Genomic DNA, 22,918 nt, shown 5'->3' with positions numbered 1-22,918 from the left:
TGTTATTTTTTAGTCTTGAAGCAAGATATTTTTTGTGGGTCTTGACGCCATGGTTAAGAAACAATTCTGTAGTCCCTCTTTGTTTCTGCTGTTTTGGCATAAAATAAAAAAGCTAGATAACACTAAATATCAGAGTCATAAATGTAAAAATAATGAAAGCTTAAGCTCTGTGAGTTGATTTTGAATTTGTATAGCATGAAACTGGGGAAACCATAAAATATGATCTTCTGATATAGAATTCCCCAGTGTGGTGCCTGTGCGTACCATGGCACCCTCCAGTCCTTCCCCTGGCACCTGCTGCGTTTTTCAGAAAGTAGGTGGAGCCATTGGAAGGTAGGGGCTTATTGATGGCTGACCTCATTCAAATGAAAGAGTTGCAATAGCAGCTGCAGTCACTAGAGGATCAGGAGGACAGGCAAGCACTTGGGCTTAGTGTTGCTTTCCTTCTTTTTGTTCCCCCTTCTCTTTCTCTCTGTCACCTCAAGATTTTCTTCATTTCTTTTTATTATCTCTCTTTTCTTCCCCTCAGGCTTTCCTTCATTTAGAAACATAAAAACCATAGAGCTGGAAGGGACCCCAAGGGTCATCTAGCCCTACCCCCTGCACAATGCAGGAAATTCACAGCTACCTCTCCTCCACTCCCCCAGTGACCTCTGAGGAAGGCAGAAAACCTCAACGATCACTGGGCCAATCTGTCCTGGAGGAACATTCTTTCCTGACCCCAGGGTGGTGATTGGCATTACTCTGGGCCTCTAAGAAAAGGCTATAGGAACTGAGCACTGGCTCATCCTTACTTGCCCTTGCTCTGAGTATCTTCTTTTTATTCCCCTTCTGTGGTTATTTTGTAAAGTGAGGTATTGTGTTTGACTCAGCTTCCAATGGCAACTGTTTGGGGTTTTGCTTTGTCTTCTGAGGCAGCCATTTTGAAATGGTGCTCACAACCCCCTCTCAAATTCCAACGGTGCCTGCAGGTTGGAAAAGGTTGGGGACCCCTGTTCTAATACATGTTTCAGAACAATACAAGGAGTGTGCTGTTTCTACCTAATTAAAGGGGAAAATAGTGGAAACATGGTTTAGACTTTTGTTAAAATTCTACGCAATGAATTTTCCTAGTAGATTTAATGAAGTAAGATCTCATAATAGCAGTTTATAAGCCATTTGTGGCCTGCAGGAGTAATGGTTTTGAAATACTCTTTCTTGCCTGTCATGAACTACTGGCAGTACCTATTGACTTCATTATTAAGTGGTTATACCTGTGATCTTAACAAGAAGGAACAAATGCTCTTGGGGCATTAATTTGGAAGCCCAAGCACTGATTATAGAAAAGCTTTTTCTTTTCTTTTGCTGTGTCAGTAATTGAGCATCAGAAGGTCAGAACATCGTGGAGCTTTGGGCTGACATCTAAGGAGGCTGCTATTAGCATTTATATAGCCTTTTAGAATGTTCAAAATGCTTCACATACTTTATCTCAAGTAGATCTTACAACAGGTATGGTCTTGTGGACAAGGGCTAATTCCATACCATGGCTTTATTACACAGTGTTGGCTAAATGGTACTTTGAAATTACTCAGGGAAGGTGGGTGTGGGTGTAGGACTGTGTCTCAATAGGTTCTCTAACTTAAGCAGGATACTGCCAGCTATCACACTGAATTTTTGGTATAGTTGTAGCCTTTAAACTTAGTGGAGTTGCAATCTTGACCGATAACTAGCTTGTGAATGTATGTTTATAAAGCTAGTTTAATGACCTGTGCAATTTCAACGGCAAGCTGAAATTGGGCATCTTGGCTCTGGCTCTTCTCAGTTCCTTGGCTAGCACTTGGGGTATAAAATATCAGAACTACAGCACTCCTACTCCCCTACCCTTGGTTATATATATATAAATTTCTGATTCTTTACGCTGTCTATTTCAGTAAGCAGTTAGGGGATATTTTAATGAAGTTCCTCTACCTATGGATAAGGCAGGCATGCATGCAAAATGCAAACACTGCAACAAAGAAATGCAAGGCTTGGTGACCAGACTGAAACTGGAGATAGTTCACCTCGCAATAATTTCATAATCATTTATCTACATATTTCTAATAGTATAACCAAATCCGTAATTTTTGATATAACTGTAAAACTAATCTGAAAAGTTGTTATTCTAAAAATGAAACCTTCATCTGACTGTAAATATCAGCAAAAATGAGTCTTTATGTAGAAATGAGATTATATCAGCAAGAATGAGTCTTTATGTAGAAAACCATGATTTAAATTTAATTTTACTGACTGATTTAAATTGTGATTTAAATCGATTTGATCTAAATCAAATCTACCCTGGTTACAAGACCAACAAAACCAATTTCAAATGGCAGAATCAGAGCCAAACCAGCTTGGCAAGCCAATACCAAGACCTGACTCCCAGTATTCCCTGTTAATTCCAGTTATTTCTGGGATTTTTCAGGGCCCATTTCCCAGTATCGCAAAAAATCCCAGATAGCATCTGGACATTCAAATACATTTTGAAAACACTAATAAGTTATATTTTGGATATATATTTGGACTGGAAATATCCATATGCACATCCCTAGCCATTGAACTCCGGTTGTATTCTCTTTGCTTTGTATTTATTACTGTGAGCTGAGAGATGGAACACTTCCCCTGTGGATGTGTTATAGTTAAACTTTTAGAAATGCTGATCCCAAGAAGTTATAGCAGTGTAGAAAATCCATATATAGAAAGTGGGATTAATTTAGTGCTTAGTTCAGGAAGATAGTGTTTACGAGAATGTTCTAGGACTAACTCTGGATGTGAGACTCTTGCAATGTAGAAACTTCTTTATGTTTATTAAAACTTTGTGTTTTGTGTTCTGGAAGCTCACTAAGAAGGAACTAGAAAAAGCAGGGTCATCACCTATCATTTGTTCTCATCTAATATTGTAAACTAGTCTGGTCAGTGTCAGAAATCATGTCAGCTGAAAGCAGAATGTGTACAGGAGCTACAAAAATGTCCCAGCTGTAGGATGAACAATGAAAGAGAATTGCCCGCCCTACCTCAGACAACCCACTCCTCCCAAGCGCTCTCACATATTTCAGCTGTCAGGTCCCCAAGCGCTCTCACATATTTCAGCTGTCAGGTCCCATGGAAATTGACTGAGTTTGTAAACTCAGTTTAGTTCTGAGAAGCTTTTAAACAAAACAGAAAAACTATTTCTCCATATGTGCAACATCCACATTGTGTTTGTGTATGTGCGTGCTTGTGCCTCCTTGCACATCAAGTTAGCTTGGGCCAGAGATTTAAAACTCAGTATATAGTATACTTTGAAGTCCTGTGACATTTTTATTTAACTTCAGAAATGGTTGGCTATGACAGCGTTAGAAGGGCTGTAATTAAAACAAATCACACAAAGTTGTTTCTAAAATGTCTAGCATACCTAGCATGTGTATAAATTTCTATATATATTTGAGGATATTTACAGATGCTTAAGCTTTAAAAATAGGTTTTTGTAATTTAAGAAAGGTGCCATAAAATTTAGTAGCTGATAATTTTGATTGGCTGGCGAGTTGCCTGTGCTGTTACATACTTATCCCACTGACTTACAAAAGTATGTCAGGGTTCAGCCCAGCTTATTTATAGCCTGTGTCCTTGGCAATAACGTGAAAAGAAGCATTTGTGTATTTGAAGCAAATGAAGTTCTGGAAAAAGCAAGGAAATAACAAATTAAGTAATGTTGCTCTTGGTTTTAACTTCCACTACAAAATTTAGAGCAAGAAAATAAGGGTAAGGGAAGCACAGAAAAAAACCTCCGTGTTCCCACAGCTCCAGACTGAAATTATCAGAATAAATTATCAACATTACACTGAAATATAAAACATTTCACTTTCAAATATGCATGTATATAGGTACACCTAGTTTTTTCATCAGTATTTAGTTTGACTAATAACAGTTAATTGTTTTTGTAAGGCTTTTGTGGTGTTTTCCTGATTACTGTAGGCATTTTTAAAAGCAGAAAATGGTTATACAACAGTTCTGTGAAACATGCATTGAAAGCTAACTAGGTCTCTTCATTTACCCTTCCAGAGTAAAGTGACAGTTGGCAACATTTTTTTTTTAAAATGACAACTTCATGGAGTGATCGGTTACAAAATGCAGCAGATCTTCCTGCAAATATGGATGGGCATGCTCTGAAGAAGTATCGTCGGGAAGCATATCACCGGTAAGCCTTTTGTGTAGTAAAGCCACTCCTGCAAAACTTCAGTAGGGAAGCTAAAGCCCCTCTTCTCATGGCTGAGAGTCAACAGCTGCTGCTTTTCCTTCCACAGCTCCTTACACCCTTTACTGCTGTTTCCCCCGCACATCTCAGTGTTTGCTTTTACCACGTAACTCCATGGTCAGACTATTTTCCATTTGTCCAGTCTGTTATTCTACAACTGCAGTATGTGGAGAGTTCACTGTCACTACCATTGCTATATTTCATAGGGAGAAACTAGATGTTGTAGTGTCTGACGTGGGGTTGCCACTGCCAGCCTAACAAAGGTGATTTTTAAAATGCCGCAGTTGCCTTGTCCTGATCATTTTCCCCTGGTGCCTTTTCAAGTGCTGAAACGGCCCCCATCTGCAGCTTTTTTGGCACCGGAAAAAGAGCAAGGAGGTACAAGAGTGCCTTGTCCCACCATGCTGCGGGCCTGATCAGGTTTGGGCTCTTGGCCATTTTTTATATCACTCATGTTAGGCTTTAAAATGGAGGTGGCCCCATGTCAGACATATTGTGACAATGTGGGACCGTGTCCCTGGGTTCCACCCCGGCCGCGGCACTCACTGTCCCCTCAGGAGGAGTTTCCTCAGCCTCAGACCACTCAGCAGGCGAGTCTGAGCTGTCCTCGCCTGCCGTGTCAGCCAGTGTGTCAGCCTGCAGAGCTTGCTCCAGCCACTGTTGCCCACTCATCTCTGGCTCCCTCCTCATTGGCCTCCACTCTCTCCCCTTATCTCACCTCGCCCCTGCCCCCTCCCACCTTATAAGGAGGCAGCCTACTTCCGGCTCCGCCCCGCCTGTTCCCCGGTGGAAGAGTGGGCCGGGGCGCACGGAGGTTGCTCCTCCGCGCTCGCCCTGCGCCCGGCGGTCCCGGCTGAACCTAGCCCGTGATTGCCCGTCGTGTCCCCGCTCGCCTCTCCCCTGAGGCAGGGGCCGCCATCCGCCGGGATCTCCAGCGGCGTCGCGGTCCCCCGTCCCCACACCACTGTGTCCCGCCCCACCCCCGCCCCTCCGCCCCTCCGCCAATGCGGCTGGCTGGGCCGAGGCGCCTTGCTTGCCTGCGGCCTCCACTCCGGCGCCGGCCCCTGAGGCTGCCACTCCCCCACTCTGCGCGGCCCTCCTGGCCCCAAGACACCTGCCCGGTCCCGTTTCCTGCCGGGACCCGCCGCATCGCGCCTCGCCCTCCGCTGGACTGGAGGTGAGTGTGGCCCTGGGAGGCCCGTCGGGGGGGGGGGGCTCCTGGCAGAGTCCTCGGGCAGGCTGGAAGGCGACCCAGGACACATATAGACACCATCTTGTCTAGTTTGGTCCTTAGTGCCAGGTTGGAAGAAGGTAAAAGGATCAGGAATGGTAATTTCTTTCTCTTTTTTTCAAGTTGATTCTAAGCTATGATTTTGCTACATGTGATGTATTTCACATGTTGTTTAGGCCTTAGGTTATAACTGGTACTTTACCTATATGTAATTTATTGTTCATTGTTAAAAACTGTTTTATTTGGAACTTTTTGTTGGCTCATAATGGCCGAATTGCTAGTTCAGAAATTATTTTTTTGCTGTGATAAAAAGTAGAAAAGGAACTCAACAGTCAATATATCTAAGTCTCAGTCAAAATATGTTGGTACTTAAATCCAGAGACTGGAGCCATGAACAGGTAATTTTTCTGCAAACCTGACAAAAGCCACAGTTTTGCAGAAAAATCTGAAATAATAATAAAAATTTAGGGTAATTGACCCCCCCAAATAATACACATGAAGCTGCCTTATACTGAATCAGACCCTTGGGCAGTATTGTCTACTCAGATGGGCAGTGGCTTCTCAGGGTGAGGTCTTTCATATCACCTATTTGCCTAGTCCCTTTAACTGGAGATGCTCGGGATTGAACCTGGGACCTTCTGCATGCCAATCAGATGCTCTACCACTGAGCTACAGCCCCTCCCCAAAAGCTGTTATGGGGTCTCTAGGCAATCCCATCAGCATCACCAACCTTCAAACTCAAGCTTTGGTTTCTCTCAGTAAAAGGCAAGGGAAGGGCACTTTCCAAGAACATTTTGGCTTTTGAGGGAGGACTTACAGGGATCAGTCCCATCAATAACCACTGGGAGACTTGCTTACCACCCCATTTGGATGAATTACCCAGGTCTGGGTACTTGCTGCTGTTCAACAGGAACCATGTCACAAAAGCTGGTGTAGAGCAGTGGTTACCATGTCAGACTAGGATCTGAAAAACCCATATTTCAGTCTTTACTTTGCCATGGAAGCTAGTTTGGTGACTTTTGCCCAGTGACACATTCTGAGCATAACCTACCTCACTGGGTTGTGATGATAAAATGGAGGAGAAAGATGTAAGCTGCTTTGGGCTGTCATTGTGGAGAAAAGGGGGTATAAATGAAGTACATAACTAATAAATATAACTGAAGATGGGGGAGGGCGAAAAACATTTGGGTGGGTGGGAAGAAGAGAAGAAAGCAGGGAGAGGTAAATATACGGGGGTTGCCAGAAGAAGGGAAAGAGGAAATGCTGTGTGTGGGTGTACAGGAGAAAGTAAGGTGACCCTGCACTTCTGGGACTGGGCCCTAGTTTTTCTGAGTAGTTGGTGCCAGGGATAGGGAAGGAGGGAAAGCTGAAGTCAGGGCAGCTAAAGGTAGGTAGTCTGGTATGTGGAAAGGGCAGAATGATGCAGGAAAAAGGGAGAGGCTATGGGGGCTGCCAGGGAAGGATAAGTGGAAATAGTAGGGAAGGTGAAAATGAGATGCTCCCTGCAAGCCCTTGTGGGTTGGTTCCCCGCTTGTCAATGTATATGTTTCAGAACCATGCCATGCAGGGTATGATTGAATCAGCTGCAAAATGGAGTTAGGGACAGACTGGGGAATTTCTGTGCAAACCTGAAGGAAGTGCCAGTGTGGGTGTGTGCCATCAAGTCAGAGCTGATTTATGGCGACACGTAGAGATTTCTTGGCAAGAGATGTTCAGATGTGGTTTGCTATTGCCTGTCTCCATGTGAGCTGAGAGAGTTCTGAGATTACTGTATCTGGCCCAAGGTCACCCAGCAGGCTGCATGTGGAGGAGTGGAGAATTAAATCTGGTTCTGCAGATTAGAGTCCGCGGTTCTTAACCACTATACCATGATGTCCCAGGGTTGCAGAAAAATCTGAAATCTAAAAAACCCCTAAAACACCAGGGGTGTATTAATCCACATAACATAAACAAAACATGTCTAAGAAAAGAATGCCCACTGAACTCTCAGTTATTGTTGGAGTTGGTAGACAACCATACAAATTCTGCTAAGCCTTGGTTTCTGTAAAGCAGAGATGCGGAGGGAGGGGAGAAGGAGTGGACTGGAAGAAGAAAAGAGCCCTGGAAAAGGCCTGCTGCCCCCACTGTCATGTCCCCTGATTTAGGGGGACTAGCAGGTATGGGCCTAATGGTGATTAACAGAAACTCACTACCTATTCAACCTGGCCTGCCTTGGCCGACTAGTGATAGTCACCATGCAACTGGGCTTGGCCCCCATACAGCCCTGCCCAGTGCCAGCTGTCATGCAGCCCAATCAGACTGTTCCTGGGGAGAGACTGTAAAGGGTAATAACTGAGAGAAAGCTGAAGATGAGGAGGCAAGTAAAGATAGGTTGGCGGAAGTTGGGAAAGAGAAAAGGAAGCAGGAAAAGACTCCCCACAGGGGAGCTATGGCGGCTGCCAGGGAAGGGAAAGGGGAAATTGTGGGGGAAGGAATACAGTGTTTTTGTAGAACTTTTCCTTAGGTGCAAGTGAAAAAAATTAGAGCTGAACTGAAGGTCACATACTAGCAAGAGAGTTAATAGAATATTTTGTGAACTATGTGAATTAGTATGAAGCAGTCTTACAAATAAAAGTCCAGGGTGTTTGTTTCCCACACCCAATACACTTGTCTGAATGTCTTCGCGTTCTACAAGGCTCTTGGCTAGCCATCCTGTTATGTTGATATTTTTCTTGGACTACTTTTTTTTCTCTCCCCTGCCAACTGTGCCTCCTCCTTGTCTCTGGGGGCATGGTGGACATATATATTTAGTAATACTTGTGCTTTCCAGCTCTTCATTTTGTGCAGACTCTATGTAACAGTCCCATTAAGACTGAACTATGTTACAGAAATTATCAGTGCTATCTTAAGCAGAGGCACATGGTTCAAAGCCTGTTGACTTCAATAGATATAGAAGATTGTAACTCTGCTTAGATGGCACTGTATAGCTGATACTGTTTCTTTCCCTCTTCTAGGAAGAGGAGGGCAAAAAAAGAAGAAAGAGAAATAGGCATTCTGACTTGCTGTTGGTATGTTTGGATGCCTTGGCTAGTAGCTCTTTAAGGCAAGATAGGAAAATGGGGCTCCCTATGTCTTCTGGTGTAATTTTTACTCTTTCCACAGAAGGCCAAGCAAGTGAATAATGTCAAGCTTGACATTAACTAGGAGAAACAGTGGGGAAATTAAGGGAATGTGAAAGTAAATACAATCTAAGAATAGTTCTTAGCTATTGTGGGAAAGAGACAGTTGGTACTGGACACAGTCTAAAACTGTATCAACAGGTGACCAAGAGGAAATAGTTAAGGTTGCTAGTAATCCCTATATTATGAACTTTGCCTCATCTCTCTATCAAATTAGTTCTGTCCCTGCTTCTGCAGAGTCATCCCTATATTACAGACCTGGTTCAAATTTCACCTGTGTTGTGAATATGCTAGGTGGCCTTACATCTTTACCTATCTTCTAGGGAATCTAAAATTCTTGCTGTCGTTAGAGTCTTCTTGCTTTGGAACATGTTGGGTTTTACTTCGGGTCTTTCTTCAAGCTGCTTCTGAATTCTGGGACTTGTTTCATGTCTTAGCTCTACAACATGCCTAATACTAATAAGGGATATGTCTGGACCCAAGCCTGAGCTTGAACTCAACCCCTCCCTTAGGCCCCAAAGCTGGGATACTTACCTGGTCCGCAGCCATCAGAAGGCAGGAGGGAACCGTGGGGCAAAGGAGAGGTGGCTGTGAGACCAGTGCCGGTCTTGCTGAAGCAGGGGCAAGCTGCCTCAGACTCAGTGTCGCTGTCACTGGGAACATAGTTGGCAGTGCAGAGACCAGCACCACAAGGGCATGGTGGAAAGGAGGCTGAAGTCGATGAGCCCTGGGGACAAGTTGGGTCAACTGATGTCACCAGCCTGTGCCAGGGAACAGGCAGTTTAGAGAATCCCTGGGAGCTGGCCAGCAACTGATTATTGTGAGCTGCCTGACCAAAGGAAATAACCATGGCAGGGCTAGACCTAGGTCAAGGACAATTGGGTTAATGAGGAGGGGTGGGTGATTGGCTTCTCACGGGTGGAGAAGGTAGGACAAAGCCAGAAGAGAGATATAAAAGGAGGGCTCCATGGGCAGGTGAGGGTGGAAGGTATGAGCACGATGCCACACAGTCGAGTGCTGCTCCAAGAGAGGAGTGGAAGGACCCACGGCCAGTGGCCCATCAACCCCTGGTTCTGAGGCCTGAGAGGAACCAGTGCAGAGAACACAATTGCAGAGAGGGGTGAGGATGGACACTCAAAAGGGGGGGGGGCTCATGGGGTAATATTAAATTGTGTTGCAGAATCTGATAAAATTTTGAAATCTGTACTTCCTCCATTATATTCAGTTTAGCCACTAGAAACAGATTATATACACTTTCTGGTTCTTATATGTTTGTCCTGTTCTACAGTATTTCTGCTGTATATAGATGCTTTAGTTGAGACAAAATTGTTTACCTTAAAAACCATGAATACTTAACTGATATGTATTAGATTTGTATCTATCTCTTCTTTCAGGGAGTTCAGAGTGGCTTCTGTTTTATACTCACAAAAACACTTTGAGAGTGGTTAGGCTGAGACTGGTTTAAGGTCAGCCAGTGAACATTATGGCAGAAGTCTCTCCAGCTCTAGTCTGACACTCTCACAGAATCATAGAGTTGGAAGGGGCCATACAGGCCATGTAATCCAAACCCCTGTTCAATAAAGGATCTGCTTAAAGCATCCCTGACAAGTGTTCATCCAGCCACTGCCAGAGAGGGGAAGTTAAATTCCACCGCTGAACTACTCTTACTGTACAAACTTTTCCCCCTAATATACAGCCGGTACCTTTCTGCCTGTAATTTATACCCATTATTGCAAATCCTATCCTCTGCTGCCAACAGGAACAGCCCTCTACCTTCCTCTAAGTGAGAGCCTTTCAGAAACTTAAAGAAAGCAATCATGTTCCTCCCCCCCAACCTCCTCTTTTCCAGACTGAACATTTCCAAGTCCCTCAGCCTTTGCTTGTAGGGCTTGATCTCTAGATCCTTGTTCATCCTCGTCACTCTTCTCTGCACCCGCTCCATTCTGGCCACATCCTTTTTGAAGTGAGGCCTCCAGAACTGCACACAGTACTCCAGGTGTAGCCTGACCAATGCTGTGTACAGGGGGACTATGACATCTTGCAATTTGCTGTACACAGCATTGGTTAGGCTACACCGTGCTGACTTCCCTGGATCACCAAGTTGTCCATTAGATGCTTCTAGATTGACCGCTTTAAAATCTGCTCCAGTATCTTCTCTGGGACAGAGGTCAGACTGACTGGCCTGTAGTTTCCTGGGTCAACCCTCCTCCCTTTTTTTGAAGATTGAGGTAACATTTGCCTTCCTCCAGTCTTGTGGCACATCTCCCATCCTCCAAGAGGTCTTGAAGATGATAGACAACAGCTCTGCAAGCTCTCTAGAAAGTTCTTTAAGCACACCATCTGTCCCATGGAATTTGTACTCATCCAATGTAACCAGATGCCTCTCAACAACCTCTCTGTCCATGTCAACCAGCAGCCTTGCCTACTACCATCTCTAGATGAGCCTGTTCTCTTCTTCAGGGGGGAAAAACTAAGGCAAAACAGGCACTGAGCCTTTCTGCTTTCTCTCTGTCCTCTGTCAGTTTCTCCATTTTCACCCAACAGTTTCATGATTACTCTTATCTGAGTGTTACATTGGATCTATGGCATGTTTTATTGCTATGTAACTTTCAGTTTTACATACTTGAGTGTTCATATCTCTAGTTCTTATTACTAAAATTTGGAATTGAATTCTCTTTTGTGTCATATCACACTGAATGGGTATTGTTGTAAAATTTTGGCAGCAGTCTCTTGTTGAGACTTATTTAACCTGTTTAGTGATTGCTGACTCAGTGTCTGATCAGGTGCCTAAACTGCATATGCAAGAGTACTTTATGTTTTGAAAGGTGCTGAACTGACAGTTCAAGCTCTTGATAGAATTGTATTGCTGTAGCAAATTGCTCAGCACAGTGCTTACTGGCTAAATCTTGGCTAATATATTGTTTGGAAGAAATTAATGGTTGCCTATTTTGGAAATCTCTGAGTTGGCAAACAAGGGAGATTCTCTCTGTCCCCTTTAAAAAAATTGTTTCTTAGAACTGAGATCAATAGTTAGGTTTTATTTGTAGTATATAAGGGATTTTTCTCCATAGTTCCAACATATCATTCAAAGTAGAAGGCATTGGACTGATAGCTAATGAAAACTGCTTCTTATTATATCTTCTTGTTGTAGTCTATTTGTAGGAAATGCCTACGGTGTAAACAAAAGGGCTGGATTACAGCATCCTTCTTACTGAAACATTGGTAATGTTTTAATTTGGTAACATTTTATAAGCAGTTACTGATATCATATCTTTGAAAGTTGAAAAAAATGATACATAGTTATTTGGAAGTTCCTCATTGTAAGAAAGCAGGATGCTTCCTCCTTTATGCTGTTCTTGTTGATTTATCTGGGCTGGGAATAATTGTGAGGCTGGTCCCTCTGTAGGAGTACAGTCATGTAATGTGATTGTAGTTAGACAGGAAGGAGGTTGAGTATGAGACACCAAATTGCTGTGATGTCTATTTTTTAACACTGAGGGATTACTTCTGTTCACCCTTTGGATTATTGCATACAGTTCCTTGATATCTAACAGCTGTTACCAGTAAAGGTTATACAATGGAAAAAGTTGGTTTTCAATTCTCTGGCAACTGCCAAGAAACAAAACTCAGGTATTTACTTTTTTATTTTATATTTTGATAGTTCACGAGTTGTGATACTTAATGGTAGTAGGGCAAAATTGGTCTTTCCAGTATAAATTTAGGTCTTTTGTGAGAATCTTTTACATAACAGATGAAGTGAGCCATAATGTAGTTCTTCTCCGCTTTCAAAGGCATTTTTGCCTTAAGGTTAGCACAAGGTCTGGAAGTTAGGCCTCTACTACCAATCCAGTACTGTCTCTGTACTTACTTGAGCTTGATTTTAGACATCTTTCTATGTTTTGTTACATTTTTCAGTGAACTATTGTGAACTTCTAACATGTTATGGCCAGAAGAGTGAAAAAATGTGTTCAGAACAGACTTAAATTTACTGGAATTGTTTTGCCTGGGAAGAGAATCCATAGCATGAAAACACTGATGGATAAAACTAGAATAAAACTAGAATTTAACTAGAATATAGCTTTTGCATTTCAAAAGTAGTCATTCACATTTATAATCTACTCTTCACATTGCTGATCCCAGAATTAGGGATTTCAATAGGTTATAAAATGTACATATTTGTATTTTTAATTTCAAGTTACCACAGTCTTTGAAAATAATCACTTCAGGGAAGTTGTAGTTCAAGAATTTGGATGTCTTATCAAAGGGTAGCTTCCATCTGTTCGACATTGTTCTATTATAATTCAGATAACTTGAACTGCCCCAATGCTATAGACCTAGCTAAAAGAATATTTTCAGGTAAATACTCAATGTACAAAATTATCACAATTGTGTTATTATGCTTGAAAATATGAAGAGAGAGAGCTGATTCTCTGTCCATTCTTACTTCAACTATCTCAGTAGAAATATTTTAGACCTTGGGACACCATAATGACTTGCAATGAATTTGGAAATGGTTGCTTAATGTCAGGCTGCTATCTCGGTTTCGTTATTGCCTCTGTCTCTGTGCTGTATTGTCTGCCCCCCAAGGTCACATACCTAGGCCTGGGAACTCAGCTCCTGGGAAACTGTATTCATGCGTGTAATCTCCCGCCTTGCCTGCCTTATAATATCTCCCAGCTAGTGAGCCTCTCAGAGCTGTCATTTTATTCGTTTGCACTGTATGCCTATTTGATCAGTAAAAACCATCTGTTTGGACTCTATATGACTTTGTGGTGGTTTCTGGTTCTGTGGGCCAAGGGCTGACATTATGACAGCTCTCCCTCATCTTCACCGTTCTCCTAGCCAGGCTGGAGCCCAGGGGGGTTCGCCTGCCACTTGGATGGGAGCTGTGCAGCTCTCCAGGTGATCCTGGAGCCCTTCTCAGAGCCCTTCTCAGAGGATCCTACTCTGTTACAAGACTTAATCGCTGAACTTTTCCGGACGACCCGAGAGGTTTGCCGCTTGAGGGGACTGGTACAGGCGCAGTGGCAATCTCTTACAGGACGTCTCTGGATGTTAACATCGGAGGATACTGATGCTCGTTTAGATCTTCAGGACTTGGATCAATTACTGGACGATGCCCGATTGGCGACTGAGGATTTACAAATATTAACTGGACTTTTGGATAATCTTATTTCTCGACAAACTCTTTCTACCATGGCGGGAGCCCCGCCGGAGGGTTTTTCCCTGATCCCGGATGCGGCCAGCTGCCAGGCTGAGGCCAAGCGAGTCGCTATTAGCACCGCTCTTCTCCTTGTGGAATGTACAAAGGACACCCCGGTAGCCACCTTGGCTCAAGTTTTGACCCCGACGTTTGGAGCCGAGGCATCCGCACTGGCGGTTCGAGTACAACCTCTGCTGGGCGGGGAACCTGACCCCATACTCTTGCTCCTCGAGACAGAACTTTTGCCGCGCATTACGGCAGAGGCTGCCCTAAGACTTGAGAACGCCAAAGTTCTTGCGGATCAGCAAGCCGCCGAAGCGGCTAGGGTCGCAAGAGAGAGAGAGGCGGCGGAAGCAGCCAGGGCGGCTGCAGCAAGGATTAGGAATCAGGCGAACGTGGACACGCGCCCCAAGGACTATGTACTGGGACTATCAGGTCTAACTTTTTCCCCGGCGTTTGTCCCGTCGCGTGCGACCCAACGCGCACGCCGTTTGGCTGACCGACGTCGAGACTCAGATGAGTCTGAAGACGAGGATTTATATGGGGATAGCTCTCAATGGGCCACGAGCTTCCGAACCAGTAAGCCTCATCTTACTGGTGGCCCAAGTGAGGAGGTTCATCTTTTACGAGCCCAGAATCGGGAGCTCTCCGACCGTGTTGATCAACTCCAGGAAGTAATGGAACTTATGCTTCAAGAGAACAGGCAATTACAACACACCCTGATAGCTCAGAGACAGCCCGTTCCGATACCGGGTCAGGGGGTACCCGTACAACCACCCGCTAATGTGCCTGCTCCACCCTTACCTCCTGGAGCTCCTGTTGCTCCTCCGCCCGGACCACCTGTGCAACCGGGTCAACCCGCGCCCGGCCCTTGGAAGCAACTCAAATTGAGGACTACGTATGACGGATCTCTTGAGACTTTGCCTTGTTTCTTGCATCAAGTGGACAGTTATATGCGAGAACAAGGTCAACTTTTCCCCACGGAAGATAGCCGGGTGCGGTACGTAGCTTCCCTCCTGACAGGCAAAGCGGCTGACTGGATGGTCCTCCAGTTTGACACCCGCTCTCGTGCGATTCGTTCCCTCAACAACTTCATGACTGCCCTGAGAAGGAGGTTTGAGGACCCCTTCCTGGGGGAAAGAGCCAAAACGGAACTCTTACAATTAAAACAAGGCTCTGCTACAGTTCGGGAATTTGCCGATGAATTTCAGCGACTGGCAAGTAAAATTGTAGGTTGGCCCGAGACCACCCTAATCCATCATTTCAGGGAAGCCTTGCATCCTGACATTCTGAACTGGTCTTACATGCGGGGCGATCCCGATACCCTCGAAGGCTGGATCCTATTAGCCGAGGAAGTGGAAAGCCGCCGCCGCTTCATTTCTCTCGTCCGTCAAAAACACAAGGAGAAGGGTACCCAAAAGCCTCAACCCAAGGCACCACTGCTCGTCCCACGAAATCCCCCACGTCCGCTCCAGGAACGTGAAGCCCGATTTCAGAGGGATGCCTGTCTTACATGCGGAGAAATGGGCCACTTTGCAGCCGTTTGCCCACGCCGCCAGGAATTATTTCGTCCCAGCACGACAACCCGCGCCCGAGGTCGTCCACCACGCAGAGGCACCGCGGCCACCCGCAGCGCAGCTCCGGGAAGGCCCACACCCTCTGCACTCCATGCCGGGGACCCAGCCTCCCTGCCTGCTTCCAACGACCCCGCCGGGTCTCGGATTATAAGTGCCCCATTGGGGGACAGCTTTCCCTCTTCGGATGAGGAAAACCCTTGGATTTCTCCAGCCTTAAACCTGGAATCTCCCCTCGACTTGTCAAAAAACGGCTCCGGTCTGTGGTGAATGGAGCATCTCCACAGACCTCTCAGGATCTTCCTATCAAACCGAATGCTCCTACCAAAATCAAAGAAGTGGACTCCACCGTCTACGTGGATGCAGTTTTACAACAACTTAACGGAGGTCCACAAATCCCCGTCAAAGCATTAATTCACTCCGGTTGCTGTCGCACTCTCATAAGTGAAGCCACGTTTGCTGCACTCAGAGCCGACTCAGAGGCTTTACCCGCCCCCGTCCAATTTGCTCAAATGGACGGGAGCCAATTCCAGGGGGGTCCAGTTGATCACCGCACCATAGGGGTGGCAATGGGAATTGGTTCCCACTGGGAACAAATAGACTTCACTATAGCCCCTATCCGATTTGAAGTGGTCTTGGGAATTAACTGGATTAAAGGACATAGTCCCAGTATTGATTGGGAAACAAACACTATCTCTTTCGCTAGTCCCACCTGCGACCAGCATCGGCAAAACTTTGCTCTGCCATTTCCGCCCGTTCCAGCATTAACCTCTACTGCCCCAGTACCACCAGCTCTACCCGCTGTATACCGGGACTTTGAAGATGTCTTCGACCTTAGGGAATGTGATGCCTTACCCCCCCACCGGGCCTCAGACTGTGCGATTGAAGTAGTAAAGGACTGCACATTAACCAAAAGTAAGATTTACCCTATGAGCGCTTCCGAGCGCACTGTCCTCCGGGACTTTTTGGACAAAAACCTCGCCAGAGGGTTCATTCGCCCTTCGAATGCCCCAAACTCGGCCCCCGCGTTTTTCGTCCGGAAAAAAGAGGGCGACCTTCGCCTATGCATTGACTTCAGAAAGCTCAATGCGGTTACCCAGACCAACGCCTATCCTATCCCATTAATATCGGATATTTTGGGACAATTACAGGAAGGCCGTGTGTTCTCTAAATTAGACTTGGTGGAAGCCTACTACCGAGTCCGTATCCGCGAAGGAGATGAACACCTCACTGCCTTCTCTAGCTGTTTCGGAATGTATGAATTCCTTGTAATGCCATTCGGATTAAAAGGGGCCCCGGGGGTCTTCATGCAACTCATCAATGAAATCCTACATGACCTTCTATATCGTGGGGTGGTGGTCTACTTAGATGACATTCTCATTTATTCGAAAACTATGGACGAGCATGTGACTCTGGTCAGAGAAGTTCTACAACGTCTGCGTAACCATCAACTGTTCGCTAAACTAGCTAAGTGTGAATTTCACCAAAGCAAACTCACGTTTTTGGGATACATCATCTCCCACCAAGGTCTTCGCATGGACCCCGCCAAGGTCCAAGCCGTTCTCGATTGGACTCCCCCCACCAACCGTAAGCAAGTACAGCAATTTCTGGGATTTGCAAACTTCTATCGGGGATTCATCCCTAACTTCGCCCAAGTGGCTCTACCCATTACGGACCTGCTGAAAACTAAGGGAAAAGTAAGCTCGGCTGCCTTGCCCTCCGCAAAAATCCTATGGACTGAGCAATGCCAAGCCGCCTTTCTGGCCCTCAAACGCCTCTTCACTTCGGAGCCGGTGCTACGGCACCCAGACCCAAATCGAATGTTCATTGTGCAAGTCGATGCTTCCGATGTAGCCATGGGAGGGGCTCTCCTCCAGCAAGGACCGGACGGTCTTCTTCACCCTTGCGCTTACTTTTCAAAAAAATTTGCGCACGCTCAATTAAACTGGCCCATCTGGGAGAAAGAGGCCTCTGCAGTTCATCATGCACTGACTTTATGGCGGCAATTCTTGGAAGGGTCTAAAGTACCCTTTGAAGTTTGGACCGATCACAAAAATCTAGCTGCCCTCACGGGGTCCCATAAGCTATCGGCGAAACAACAACGGTGGGCGGAATTCTTTGCTCAGTTCCGTTTCACCCTGAAGCACGTCCCTGGGAAGCAGAACGTTCTCGCGGATGCCCTCTCCCGTTTACCACAATATCCGGTAAAACTCGAAAGACCCACCAACTCTCTGTTCACCCCTATGCAACGTGGGGCCCTACCTATGCTGGCTGTGCAAACCCGATCCCAGCATCAGCACACCTTCCCTAACTCGCAAGCTCCGCCAGCCCAACCGGCTGCCCAGCTGCCTCCGCAACAGACCGGAGTTCCCGCCCCTCCTACCCCTCCGACCGCTCAGCCGCCTGCAGTCTGCGCGCCGCCGCACGTAAGCACTAGCCCTATAACTGTTTCTCAGATCTCCATGACCGACGGGGGGGCTCCCTCCAAAATCCCCATCTCCGAATCCTTTTTAACTGTCCTTCGGGACCAGTGCCTTTTAGAACGTTCCGCTCATACCCTACCTCCTGGTGTTTTGGAACAAGGGGGGTCCTGGTACAAAGACTCAAAATTGTATGTACCCAAAGCTCTCCGGAAAGACGTTTTACATTTAGCTCATGGAGCCAAAACAGCTGGGCACTTTGGGTTTCTGAAGACCCTTCACTTATTGCGCAGACAGTTCTGGTGGGGGGGAATGCGTTCCGACATTGACTCCTTCATCCGCAGCTGTCCCGTTTGTGCCGCTGCGAAACGATCGCAGGGCAAACCCCCGGGACTGCTACAACCTCTTGAAACGCCCAGCAGACCTTGGGAAGTGATTGCTATGGACTTCATGACTGATCTCCCTCTCAGTGGGGGTAAAACTGTGTTGTGGGTTGTTACTGATTTGTTTTCTAAGCAAATACATTTGATTCCATGCGCAGGGATCCCCTCTGCTCAGAAACTGGCCCGCCTCTTCGTGACGCATATCTTTCGTTTACATTCGTTTCCGCGTAAAATAATTTGTGACCGCGGAAGTGGTTTCGTTTCTAAGTTTTGGAAAGCTTTCCTCAAGTTGGTGGGGGTGGAACAGGGATTGTCTAGTGCATACCATCCTCAAACTGATGGTCAAACTGAACGTGTCAATGCTGTACTTGAATGTTATTTGCGTTGTTATGTTAACTACCACCAGGATAACTGGGTGGAACTGTTACCTTTAGCAGAATATGCCTACAATAATGCCATGCATCAATCCACAGGTTTTAGCCCGTTTTTTGCTGTGTATGGACAAGATTTCAGTCCCATCGCTCCTACAGATGATGTAGAGGGGGAGGGGAACCCCGACATTGCCTCCTGGGCACACGCCCTCCGTACCACTTGGCCCTGGCTCGTTAGCAACCTCGACCGGGCCAAACGTAAATACAAAGCGCAAGCTGACAAACATCGCTCCCCCGGGGGTGATCTGCAAGTGGGTGCTTTGGTTTACCTTTCCACCAAAAATCTCCGTTCCACCCAACCGTGCCATAAGCTCAGCGCCAAATTCATTGGCCCTTTCCCCATTACTCGGGTCATAAACCCTGTCACAGTGGAACTGGCTCTCCCCAAATCCTTGAGACGTGTGCATCCTGTTTTCCACATAAGCCTCCTCAAACCCCATGTTGCTTCTCCACGGTGGCATCCGGACCCACCGCCTGCGCAACCCATCATGGTGGGGGGGGAAGAACACTTCGAAGTCTCCAAGATCCTTGACTCCCGTATTCACCATGGCAATCTGCAATATCTAGTTCGTTGGAAACATTTCCCCCCTGCCTATGACGAATGGGTGCGCGCACGGGATGTTTCCGCCCCCGACCTCGTTGACGCCTTTCACATTGCTTACCCGAACAGGCCAGCCCCCTTGCGAACTGGGAGGGGGCCTTGAGGGGAGCAGAATGTCAGGCTGCTATCTCGGTTTCGTTATTGCCTCTGTCTCTGTGCTGTATTGTCTGCCCCCCAAGGTCACATACCTAGGCCTGGGAACTCAGCTCCTGGGAAACTGTATTCATGCGTGTAATCTCCCGCCTTGCCTGCCTTATAATATCTCCCAGCTAGTGAGCCTCTCAGAGCTGTCATTTTATTCGTTTGCACTGTATGCCTATTTGATCAGTAAAAACCATCTGTTTGGACTCTATATGACTTTGTGGTGGTTTCTGGTTCTGTGGGCCAAGGGCTGACACTTTACCTCATTAAAATGAGTGATTTAAATTATACTCTATTAATAGGATGTTAGAAGCCATTTGTTGATTTTGGTATATTTCAATTGATTTTTATTGATGCATTAGGAATCAGTCGTGCCAACGACAGCCTTTGCTATTAGCAGAATGTAGTCGTAGGATACTACCCATTATTTTCTTTTTTATGTTCAGCATCTATAAGAGTAATAGCTTTGTATTCAGGCTATGACCAGCTGTTGGGAGCATGTGATCCTGATATTACAGCAATTACATTGGCTACCAATTAATTCCTAAGCCCAATAAAAGGTGTTGGTTTTGAACTTTAGAGCCCTACATGGCTTGGGACCAGGGTATATGAAGCACTGTCTTCTCCTATATGTTCCTACCTGAGAATGAAGATAACAGGGAGAGGCCTTCTTGATTGTCCCATCAATCAAAGAAACCCGTTTTGTGGGTACATAAAAGAGGGCCTTTTCAGTGGCAGCCCCATGATTATGGAACAACCTCCCCAGGGAGGTGTGCCAGACCACCTCACTTTCAATCTTTAGGAGGCACTTGAGGATAGTTTTATTTAGGAATGCATTTGGTTAAGTTTATTAGTAGTCTTGAGTTGTGATTTTAAATCTTGGTTTTGATTTTAATGTGTTTTATCTGTGCTGTAAGCCACTTTTAGCTCCTTGAGGAAGAAAGGTGGCTAATAATTAAAAAAAATAAATATATAGACAAGATATCAGAGATCTGTGATCAAGGGGCAATGGTTTCATTGCATGGGTGTTGTAAGGTTGACCCTTTCCCAATGTTTTCCTCTCCTTGGTTTCAATGGACTTAGAAGGGTATAACTCTTCTTAGGATGGCACTGTTAATCATGGGTCTCCAACATCTTGTATAATTTCTCCTTTACATGCTTGAATGTGCATCTGCATAAACTGAGGTTCCACCCTACTAATGTAGTAATTCTCTTGTTGCTCTTTCATGTTGGGAGTTAATAAAGATTTCCTTCAGTTGTGTGATCCTTGCATATTTCATGGTCCAGCAAAGTTACAAATATGTTGAGGCTTACAGTGCTGCAGAGGTTCAAAGTAAACAACATGAAGAAGGCTCTTGCTTTGTGTATAAACTCCTCCTGTTTTTCAAGATGTGTTTGAGAACTTCCTTTATACTGTACAAGACAACACACTGAATCTTTTTAATAATGCTTAGTTATGTTTGTTGCAAAAGTCAAAGCATTTCATGAGTAAATGGTGAAAAGCAGCTGAACTGAAAAGCTAGGTCGCCATAGCACCATCTGTATATATAGGAGCTTGTTATCCTTATTCAGTATCATTTTTCTGTTGTCCAGGCACGCAGTTTTATTCTTGGAGATTAAACGGGAAACTATAAATGCTGTATTAGGATCCTTTTGCAAAACTGTACAGTTTAATCATTGATGGAAAGCCAGTTAAATAGTGGTTTTCTCTTCTGTGTGTCTTGGGGTAGGTAGAATTTTCCTTGACACATCTAACGTTGGTCATTTTTCTGCCCCACCTCACTGTTTTCAGGTGTTAGTTTAGTTTAGACACAGTTTTTCAGACACTGGAAGCTGAAAATTCAGGGTTAGTTATTCAGTCCAGTTGCCTCATTTGCAATCTCATTTACTTCAATTCAACATTAATTACATTTAAAAGTGCAAATAATCTTAGTTTTCTCTTCTTTCCATTCTTGCCTCCTTTCTCTGGCAATGTATCAATAATGTTTTGTGCTAAATTGCTGTTGAAAAAGAAAGATTTTCATGTTGTCTAATTTAACAATTTAATATTTGTTCAAAGAAAATATTGCAAGGCATCACACACTGCTTAAAATAGTTGTTTACATTGGATCCTTGGTCATGCAAATATATGAGAATTGTACTCTGTAAAATCCTAACAGAGGATTTGGGAGGGGGAAATGAAACAGTTTAAGGAGAAAATGGTTTTAAAGATGAAATTCCAAATACCCTTGGTGAATTTACTAGAGAGAGAACTTCAAGAATGAATGGGATCTGTTATAGGTTTTTTACAATGAATCAAATAATATTGGCATATTGTTTTGACATTTTTATAGTCCTTTGATTCTTATTCTAAGAGTCTGTTCAGAATTCCAGAGCTGGAAAAATCTCAAATGTCTCATTATCCGTGTTCCTAAGGATGATTTTGGTGCCTAAAGATGTGATAAAAATATAATTAGGTGGGACTAAAATTATTACAATGTTTAGCTTGTAGTGGGAAGTAGGAGCATGTGTATGTGCACACATGTATTTTAAGACTCGGTATAATTTTAAATCAACATTATAGTGAACAAAGGATTGTGTCTGTTTACCTTCCTAGTGCTGAGTTGATGTTTTCTTTCAAGATTTCCAAAGGCATCTTTTCAAATACTTGCTTATTACCTTGTCCCTTTAGAGCACTGGTTCCCAACCAGGGGTCCGTGGACCCCCAGGGGTACGCGAGAACTAAATTAAGGTCCGCGAAACAAAGTTATAAACCCATAATAAATTAATATTTTCAATTAAAAGTTCTCTATTATAAAATATATATTCAAATATAATTCTAAGTTTAATGTTTGACTAACAGTTATGATTAAAGTTTATTTTCAAATTCCCGGAATTTTTATTTTGAACCTTGGGGTCCCTGCACCGAACAAAAAAGTCCTAGTGGTCCCTGGTCAAAAAAAGGTTGGGAACCACTGCTTTAGAGATCTGTGGTACATATTTTAACAGAGTATTGTGTATCTGCAACTTTTAAGTCAACTGATTCTTCTTAGGCTATTGCATTTTTTATGATTTGCACCATTTTAACAACAAAGTGTTTTGTGGAAGACAGCTGTTTTGGAATTTTAACTTTAATGACCCTAATCAACTACTCTTAATCAAAACTGGAATGAAATTTTCCTGGGGACTCAATTATACTTATTTTTTATTTGTATCCCATTTTTCTCCCTGATTGGGACCCCAAGTGGCTTTTTGTATTGTTCTCCCCTACTCCACTCTATCCTTGCAACAACAACCTTGGGAGGTAGTTTAGATTGAGAGGTTGTGACAGGTCCAGGATCACCCAGTGAGCTTTCATGGAAGAGAAGGGATTCAAACTTGGTTGCCCTAAGTCCTAGTCTAACACTCTAACCATAATGCTACTCCAGCCCTCCAGTTTCTTAATCAAAACTGTGACTGTTTCCTACAAATCTTTACTACCTAGCGCATTCTGAAATTTCTGGGTGTTTTAAATTGGTGAAAATTCTTATTGCCTGTTGAGATTTTGT

At 44.7% G+C, this 22,918-nt stretch overlaps 1 protein-coding gene across 1 annotated transcript in view; it reads left to right on the top strand.

Annotated features, from left to right (window-relative positions):
* The first annotated feature begins 4,090 nt into the window (after positions 1-4,090).
* NT5C2 (5'-nucleotidase, cytosolic II) overlaps positions 4,091-22,918 on the top strand; it is a 66,958-nt gene continuing 48,130 nt past the window's right edge. The window contains exon 1 of the mRNA XM_056849336.1: positions 4,091-4,192. Within this exon, the coding sequence (XP_056705314.1) occupies positions 4,092-4,192 (101 nt within the window). The 5' untranslated portion in view covers position 4,091. The remainder of the gene's footprint in view (positions 4,193-22,918) is intronic.

The sequence above is a fragment of the Euleptes europaea genome, chromosome 5 (assembly GCF_029931775.1).
Source record: "Euleptes europaea isolate rEulEur1 chromosome 5, rEulEur1.hap1, whole genome shotgun sequence".
NCBI classification, from domain to species: Eukaryota; Metazoa; Chordata; class Lepidosauria; order Squamata; family Sphaerodactylidae; genus Euleptes; species Euleptes europaea.
This window is presented reverse-complemented; position numbering and strand designations above follow the sequence as displayed.